This window comes from Heptranchias perlo, chromosome 2, assembly GCF_035084215.1.
Source record: "Heptranchias perlo isolate sHepPer1 chromosome 2, sHepPer1.hap1, whole genome shotgun sequence".
NCBI classification, from domain to species: Eukaryota; Metazoa; Chordata; class Chondrichthyes; order Hexanchiformes; family Hexanchidae; genus Heptranchias; species Heptranchias perlo.
The window spans coordinates 133,044,180-133,053,819 of NC_090326.1; the positions used below are offsets into that span (position 1 = coordinate 133,044,180).

The window sequence follows — 9,640 nt, forward strand, 5'->3', positions numbered from 1 at the left end:
AGGTCAGGCAATGCTTTGATTTTAAAATTTTCATCCTTGTTTTCAAATCCCTCCATGACATCACCCCTCCTTATCTCTGTAACCTCTTCCAGCCCTACAACCCTCCAGATCTCTGCGCTCCTCCAATTCTGGCCACTTTGCATCCCCAATTTTCATTGCTCCACCATTGACGGCCGTGCCTTCAACAGTCTAGACCCTAAGCTCCGTAATTCTCTCCCTAAACCTCACCCGCCTCTCTACCTCCCTCTCCTCCTTTAAGATGCTCCTTAAAACATATCTCTTTGACCAAGCTTTTGGTCACCTGTCCTAATATTTCCTTATATGGCTCAGTGTCAAATTTTGTTTGATAATGCTCCTGTGAAGCATCTTGGGACGTTTTACAAGGCGCTATATAAATGCAAGTTGTTGAAGTGTTTGAGTTTTTCTATCCTGAATTGGTTACCTCAACTCATCAACATTTTTTAAAATTACTGCGCATCACTTGTTTAATTCGTCCTATTTTTTACAGATGCGGGGGAAAACCATATCTGTGAGCTTTCAGGAATTCAGCATATCACAAGTGATTCAGACAGTGAAGTTTATTGTGACTCAATGGAACAGCTAGGACTTGAAGAGGTAAACCATGCTACGGAGAACAGTACTCAACAAGGGTTAAAGCCATGTGATTATATAGCATTTACTTGTTTTCAATAAGAAAAAATTGGACAGAAAAGAAATTTGGCATGCTCTTTCCATCAGATAATGTACAGTTCAAAATGCCATGGACTCGTGTTAATTGATGTACTAAGGAATATCCCACTTTACACAGATGGCATTGCAGTGGTCATAATGGAACAGTAGAGCTATAGTATATTTGATCCTCTATCCATTTATTGGCCCTATAACCTTCAGTGAGACACCTTGGATGAATAAAGAGATAATGGTAAAATTGAATCGAAGGAAAAAGGCATACACCAAGTACATAGACAGTAAAGCAGAGGATGACAAAAGGGAATATGAAGTGGTTGGGAAAGAAGTTAAATAAACAATTCAGAAGACAAAGACAATAACAAAGTTAAAAGAATATGAAAAAAACACATTAAGTATCCCATAGACACATCAATAACAAAAGGAAAATCAGAATAAGGATAGGGCCACTAAGGGATACATATGATAAACTTACAGCGAAATGGTGGAAATGTTAAATAATTACTTTGCTTCAGTATTTACCGGGGAGACTAACATGGTGGGCATGACATTAGAAGATGATGATCAAAAAAGATATAAAGGCATTAAGATAGAAAGGGGGAGATAATTGATAAACTAATCAAACTTAGAGAGGATAAAACCCCTGGGGATTTGTGCAGATGGATTGCATCTGCACAAATTAAAAGAAGTTAGGGAAGAGATAGCAGAAGCACTATTACATATATATAAGAATTCATTAGAAAAGGGAATAGTGCCAGAGGACTAATGGACAGTTAATGTGATTTCTACATTTAAAAAGAGAGATAAAGCAAGTCCAGGGAACGATAGACCAGTTAGCTTAACATTGGAGGAAGGAAAGATAATGGAATTTTTACTCAAAGATGTAATAGAAAAACGTCTAGAAACCGAAAATATAATAAAGAATAGTAAGTACGAATTTTAAAAGGGAAGGTCATGCTTGACCAACCTTATTGAATTCTTTGCAGAAGTAACAAAAAGTAAACAAGGGTAATGCAGTGGATATAATATACATGGACTTTCAAAAGGCCTTCAATAAGGTACTGCATCGTAGACTTATGACTGAGGTCGGAGCATAGGGATGGGCAATAAGTGCTGGCCTCGCCAGCGACGCCCACATCCCATGAACGAATAAAAAAAAATGTGGATTCACGGGACAAGTAGCAAAATGGATAGCAAATTGACTACAAAACAGAAAATAGAGAGTAGGGGTTAAATGTAGTTATGAGCCTGGCGGAAGGGGGAAGTGGTGTTCCACAGGGATCGGTGATGGGACCACTGTTGTTCACCTTTTACAGAAATGATTTGGACTCTGGAATCAGAAGTACAATATCAAAATTTGTGGATGACACCAAATTGGGGGAGGTGCAGGTGGGCGGGTATAGTTAATACTGAGGAGGATTGCACAAAATACAAGACGCTAACAAATTTGCAAAATGGGCTTGTAAATGGCAAATTAACTTCAATATGGATAAGTGTGACGTGGTGTATTTTGGTAGGAAGAATAAGGAGGTCACATACTTCTTGGAAAATAAAACTCTAAATGGGATATAGGCACAATGGGATCCAGGGGTACAGATACACAAATCACTGAAAGTAGCAACGCAGGTTAACAACGCCATAAAAAGTGCAAACAAAGAGTATAATTCAAAAACGCTGGTAAGGCCATGGCTGGAGTATTGTGCGCAGTTCTGGTCACCGCATTACAGGAAGGATGTAATTGCTCTGGAGAGAGTGCAGAGAAGATTTACAAGAATGTTGCCAGGGCTTGAAAATTGCAGCTATGAGGAGAGATTGGATAGGCTGGGGTTGTTTTCCTTGGAGGAGAGGAGGCTGAGGGGAGACTTGATTGAGGTGTACAAAATTATGAGGGGCCCAGATAGAGTAGACAGGAAGTACCTGTTTCCCCTAGCGGATAGTTCAAGAACTAGAGGACATAGATTTAAGCTGATTGGCGGAAGGATTAGAGGGGACATGAGGAAAAACTTTTTTACCCAGAGGGTGGTGGGTGTATGGAATTTGCTGCCCGAATTGGTGGTAGAGGCAAGGACCCCCTCAACTCTTTTTTTAAAAAAAAAAAGTACCTGGACCTGCACCTGCACCTAAAGTGCTGTAAGCTGCAGGGCTACGGACCGGGTGCTGGAAGGTGGAATTAGAATGGGCACCTGGTTGTTCTTTGAGCCGGCGCGGACACGATGGGCCGAATGGCCCCCTTCTGTGCTGTATCTTTTCTATGGTTCAAAGTTATGTTGAACTTACATAGAACCTTGGTTGGACCACACTTGGAGTACTGTGCACAGTTCTGGTCTCCATATTACAAAAAGGATATCGATGCACTGGAGAAGGTGCAAAAAAGATTTACAAGGATGATACCATAACTGAGAGGGTACAACTATCAGGAAAGACTGAACAAGACAGTTACTCCCTTGGAGTTTGCTTTCACACATTGCTCACATTAGCCTCATTGCACTAAAAGAAATGTTGCATCCTTAACAGAGGATGACTAGTTTTCTAAGTGAAAGATTCAGACTAGTGCTGTAAACTCTTTTGGAATTGGGATTAAGGCATGTTTGGATAAAGTAGAGGGAGCAGAAAGTGGAAGTATTTCGTTTCCCTGTATTAACTTGTCTCTAAACAGGAAAAATCCACAAAAATATTGAGTGGTACAGATGTGATACTGGACGTTTCCATCCAGAAAGCCCTTCTAAAATTGCTATTAAATTACTTTAAGGTGAAAAGCCACAATGATAGTTTTGTTATAAATTCCCTTTTTGTTTGATTTTTCAAAAATTGTTCTTTTGAACCTTTGATTTTCTCTACATAAGTAATTTATGGTAAATTATTTTGTGTGATACTTTGAGATTAGTGGCTGATAGGGATTTCACGTTAACAGAAAATATTGACAAACTGAAAGTATAGTAAATGGTTTTGTAGATAATGCAGGAATCCCTTTTATTGCTAACACTAGTCTTTCACCCCTGCTATAACTGCCTAACCAAACTCATTTAACTTCCACCATCACCTATAGTAGAAGCTTCTTGACTGTGCATGTTATTAAATTATTTTTAATACTCATAAATGAGTTAAAATATTATTCATTTATACAAGTAACAATGTAACTAATCACTTGAGAATTAAAAACTCTTTTTCTTGGGTTACCTAATTTTGTTTAAAGATGCTTATAAACTTGAATATTGCATTAGTAATCATTTCATCTGCATATGTGTATACTTTTGGTCTCCTTACCTAAGGAAGGATATACTTGCGTTGGAGGCGGTGCAACGAAGGTTTGCTAGATTGATTCCTAGGATGAGAGGGTTGTCCTATGAGGAGAGATTGAGTAGAATGGGCCTATACTGTCTAGAGTTTAGAAGGAATGAGAGGTGATCTCATAAAAAAATATAGGATTCTGAGAGGGCTTGATAGGGAAGATGCTGAGAGGCTGTTTCCCCCAGCTGGAGAGTCTAGAACTAGGGGACATCGTCTCAGGATAAGGGGTCGGCCATTTAGGACTGAGATGAGGAGAAATTTCTTCACTCAGAGGGTTGTGAATTTTTAGAATTCTCTACTCCAGAGGGCTGTGGATGCATAATCGTTGAGTACATTCAAGACCTGAGATCGATAGATTTTTGGACTCTAAGGGAATCAAGGGATATGGGGATCGGGCGGGAAAGTAGAGCTGAGGTTGAAGATCAGCCATGATCTTATTGAATGGCGGAGCAGGCTCAAGGGACCACATAGCCTACTCCCGCTCCTATTTCTCATGTTCTTATATTTTCAAGTAAACCTGTTTTGCTTCATTTTTGTAGATTTCAGGAGCTCGCTGCTGCAGTACAGAGAATTTTAACAGTTCTCCGATAATCTCAGAATTTGACAGCAGTCAGCTGTTCGGAAACGCAAATAGTTGCAAAACAGAGTTGGAATGTTCCATAAAATCCCTTGGGAATCCTGGAGCGATGAAGGTACAGCGTCTGGGAGGAGAAGGCGGTGTTGCCCATGGTGGTGAAGATGCAAAGCCAGGTGGAAGTGGCCCTCACAAAGGGAAGCTAACAAGCAAAAGAACTGAGTTTCATGGACCCAGGAGAGGGCGAGGTATGTTTCCTGATTGTATAATATGCTTCTGCAAAGGGGACCTTCAGTTGATGTATTTGCCCCACAACTATGTCCCAAGGACTTTGTTTCCATTGGAGGAGAAATTTTGTGTGTTTTTTTTGTAACTTATTTTCCCTCCTCTTCCATTTGAGGCTTCACTTGTCTTGCACATTCCCCTGTTGTGAGCTGGCTGAAGACCCACTTCAAGGCACCTCTCAGTTAATCTATAGTTGGCTGTCATGTGGTGCATGAGCAATGGTGGGAGACCAAAAATGAGAGGGGAAAAAATTTGTACAATCTTTCCTCCCCCGTTGATAAAATAATAAATTGAATTCTTGATTACATCCATTATTCAGAACCCTTAGCATGAAATGCCATAGCAATGCCACATATAGAATAAACACTGGGTTATTACTGGGGCAATAAGAAATGGCTGAGAAGCATCATAGTAAATAAATGGAAATAAGAGAAAGTAATAAAATCATAGAAACCTGTGTTTATATAGCTCCTTTAGTGTGGAAAAGCATCCTAAGTCACTTCACAGAGGTCAAATTTCTTCGGCAGTATCTCCCAAATCCGTGACCTCCACCACCTAGGAGCATGGGAACACAGTCACCTCCAAGTCATACACCATCCTGACTTGGAGGTGATGGTGTTCCTTCATTGTCGCTGGGTGAAAATCCTGGAACTCCCTACCTAACTGTGGGAGAACCTTCACTACACGGACTGCAGCAGTTCAAAAAAGTGGTTCACCACCACCTTCTGAAGGGCAATTAGGGATGGGCAATAAATGCCGGCCTTGCCAGCGACACACACATCCCACCTAGTGTAATCCCACTCTCCAGCTTGCTCCATATCTCCTTTTATTCTTTTTCAAGCAACTATCCAATTCTGTTTTAAAAGAACTTATGTTTTTGCTTCAACAATGGTTTGTGGCAGAAAATTCCACATTCTAACTGTGCTCTAAACAGATTTTTCCCTAACCACCCCCATTAATTTTTGTAATTATTATCTTGTTACCATCTTGCTAACCAGTGGAAACAGTCCATCACTATTTGCCTTATCGTAATCCTTTATAATCTCGACGACATCTATCAGGACACCCCTTAATCTTCTTGGCTCTGAATGTCTTTACCACAGAATTTAGTTTTTTTTTGTAACACCAAAGTATTTGTAACCATTGGTCTTTCTGAACAGTTGATGTATTTGCTGTGTTTGACTGCCAAGATAGAGGGTGTCTTTTAAATAGTGTTCCTATTTACCTTGCAGGTAATGGGATGCAGCACTCGGGGGATGGTTTTCAGATCGCACAGCTGGGTAATGGTGGTGATGGGGAACGAAAGGGGTCAGACCGGGTACAAAAAGGCAATGTGAATGAACAGATCGCAGTAGCACTCATCAGGCTCCAGGAAGATATGCAGAGTGTGTTGGAACGGCTTCATATGTTGGAAGCAGTGACTGTTTCTCAGGTAAGAGCTAATCACAATAAACCAAAGTGTCAATATTAGCTGTCTCCATGCTCTCTTTAATCATGTGTTTCCTATTCATGATTATAGGTTCTGCGATGCAGGATCACATAGTGCAATCCCATGGGTGTTGGTGCTCTACTGTGGTGAACTAAGGGAGGGGGAATAGGATATAGATTTGCACTGGGTTGCTTTCCCAATCTGAACCAGGCCATCAGTGGAACTGTGGAGTGGTTTGTGTTTCTCCACATGGAGAGAGAAAATAGGCAAATTATCATTACAGACAGTATTGGCAGAAGCTGAGCGTAGGGGAATCATTGGGGTATGGGGAGATCGGCTCAGTGAGTGCTGTTTTTTTTTTAAAGTCAATACATAAAAGGTGAAGCAAAAAATGCAGGAGAATCTCAGCATGAATACTAATACTAACGTGGGTTTAGTTAGTTTGGCATAATGTTTTTTTTATTCATTCATGGGATGTGGGCGTCGCTGGCAAGGCCAGCATTTATTGCCCATCCCTAATATGTGACAGCAATAATTGGAATTTCTATTAAAAAGTAGCATTTGCAAGACTTATTTTGATTGTCCTCACAATCTTGGCTTACTTGCAGTAATCATTAAGAAAAGGTCTGATAATTTGCTTTCTTTCCTTCATATTACAGGCTAAGTCAGAAAATGTCCCATCAAATTTTACACATGGTCCAGGTGTTAAGGTAATTAGTGCAACTGTATTCAAGTAATTAATTATTTTAATGTGAAAATCAATTGTAAATCATTGAGGAATTTCTCCAAGGAAGTAGTATTAAGTTTCTAAACTTTGTTGGGACAATGGAACACTGCAGACCAATCATTTTCCCAACGAAGTGTTTTCATGAATAATAAGCACATGCATACCTTAATAATTCTTAATGGTTTTATTTTCATTTAGTAATTTATATTTGCTTTGATTTATGTAATCAGGCACTATACTTTGTGATATTGATTCTTCAAAGCTTGGGTGTCATGTGTAATTTTTCTATTTTGACGAGTATGTCAATCAATAGAAGTATCTGCTGGAATAGTTTTAATGCTGAAAGATATCATTTGGTGTGTGCGTTTTCTCCCCATCCAGGGACCATCCTGGTGGCCTTTCGATGTGTCTGGCCGCACTCTAGCATTTGCAATTGTTTGGCCTTTCATCGTCCAGTTATTAGTACATTTGTATTTTCAAAGGAGGAAGAGGTAATTTTAAATTCTTTTGGTCTATATTCACTATAGAAATGACTGCAAGTAGAATGAATTCTTCTCATTTCTGTCTCAAATTCCAGAAAACCGAATTAAGCATCCATCTGCGATTGCAAAGGCACTCTAAGACAGCAGACTCAAGAAATTGGAGCATCGATGATCTGACTAGATGGTTTCCATTTGTGCATTCAGTGGCATTTTACCTTACTGTAGTCCAATTATGTGCATCTTGCTTTAATGCTACCATGAGTGCACACTGTACATAACTAAATACTATGACACTACTGATACTTGAACCAAACAATTATATTCATAGGTAATTATTAAATTCATCCACTTTCAGTTTATATTGCCCTGATTTTTAATTTATGTAACAAAGCACTGCACTGTCAACATAATAGTAAATGCTGTATCTGACTGAATGCAAGTCTCTATTTAATCTGCTTGAGATATAACTAAAATGGATTTTGGATGGAAAATAGGAAATTATAAACATTATCAATTGTATGTTTATTTTTTTTTCTTATTTTCTAGTGTTTGTAGCTAGAAATCAGTCAATAAAAACATTAAACCTTATGGTACTTTGACCACATTGGTGAACCAGCATGGCATTAATGAGCCAAGGATTTCAGATTGTTATTGTAAGACCTATGAAGAACAGTGAATTCTCACAGTGTCCTGGTCAACATGCCTGCCCGACCAACATTACCAAAAACAGATTATCTGGTCATTTATTCATTTGCTGTTTGTGGGATCTTGCTGTGCACATTTTGGTTGCTATGTTTGTCAGCATAACAGTGACTTCAAAAATAATCCATTGCATGTAAAGCACTTTGGGACATCCTGAGGATATGATCAGGCACTGTATAAATGCAAATCCTTTCTTTCCTTTATATGGTCAGTGACTCACCGGATTCAAAATGGAGTTTACACGCACATAATCAGCTACCAAACAAACAGTAATATTCACCCTGATTGTTGTAATTGAATAGAGTGGTTTGACCTGTTGATCAGTTCCTTTGAATGACCTGTTAGATGGGTATTTTGGTCTTCGTTTTATGACATTGTATTGTTTAGCAACAAGCCATATATAGTAGAAATAGAAATTGATTTAGCTCCAGCATTTTTGCTGGAATATTTGGCAAAATTATAAAGATTATGTAACCAGAGACTTCTAATGTACTGAGACTCATCCATTAGATACAGTGTTTACATGTCCTTTCTAATGCATGTAACGTTATTTATATATAATTGTCAACTGTGAAGTCTACTCATATCAATGCTGTTAATAGTTGTACAAATTATAGAATATATGAAAGCAAGTGCAATATTTTTCAATTGCATTGTATTAAAATTACAAATTGTAGGAGACAAATCTCAAATGAAAGGTTATCTAATAGAAATTTAATACTACTTATTTTAAATTAAAATGAGTTATGAGATAGCCAGTTTATTAAAGCACACAATTAATAATAACAGTTTTTATTAATATTATTAGAGTTCTGCTAAAACCTCAGGCCCCTGTTCAAGAAAACAGCTGTAAGCATGAAAATAAATTGGCTTTAAGCATGATAGACTGATATATTTTTATCATTTGAGCCACAAATAAATCTTTTTGCTGGAAATATTGTGTTTTTTTGTATTTAAAAAATGAAGTTGAGAGCATAACTACTATAAGTATTGCTTGTGGAGTATATAAGGTCAAAACAAACAAGTGTCTAACTTTCTGAGCTCAGATACTTGTTCTGTCTACAAATTCTGTCTCTACAATGCCTTTTTGAGATAATTTCTCAGCCTCTTATACCAGTTATGGAAATTCACGTGGTTTCTAACATTTACAGATGTACCTAATCTGAATATTCAGTGTGATGATTTTGTTTGATTTATTGATCAGTGTGTGAAAAAAGTGTAACACAATAAACAAAGTCATCATTTAGAAAGGCACAGAGTAATCAAGGACAGTCAGCATGGATTTGGAAAAGGAAGGTTGTGTCTGACTAATTTGATTGAATTTTTTGAGGAGGTAACAAGGAGGGTTGATGAGGGTGTAGTGCATTTGATGTAGTCTACATTGATTTTAGCAAGGCTTTTGACAAGGTCCCACATGGCAGACTGGTCAAAAAAGTACAAGCCCATGGGATCCAAGGGAAAGTGGA

The 9,640-nt window shown here is 38.3% G+C and overlaps 1 protein-coding gene across 2 annotated transcripts in view; it reads left to right on the plus strand.

Annotated features, from left to right (window-relative positions):
• acbd5a (acyl-CoA binding domain containing 5a) overlaps nucleotides 1-9,109 on the plus strand; it is a 93,150-nt gene extending 84,041 nt beyond the window's left edge. For both annotated transcript variants that reach the window (XM_068007160.1, XM_068007161.1), the window contains exons 7-12: nucleotides 509-615; nucleotides 4,515-4,797; nucleotides 6,067-6,266; nucleotides 6,923-6,973; nucleotides 7,372-7,481; nucleotides 7,568-9,109. In XM_068007160.1, the coding sequence (XP_067863261.1) occupies nucleotides 509-615; nucleotides 4,515-4,797; nucleotides 6,067-6,266; nucleotides 6,923-6,973; nucleotides 7,372-7,481; nucleotides 7,568-7,580 (764 nt within the window). In that variant the 3' untranslated portion in view covers nucleotides 7,581-9,109. The remainder of the gene's footprint in view (nucleotides 1-508; nucleotides 616-4,514; nucleotides 4,798-6,066; nucleotides 6,267-6,922; nucleotides 6,974-7,371; nucleotides 7,482-7,567) is intronic.
• The last annotated feature ends 531 nt before the right edge of the window (nucleotides 9,110-9,640 follow it).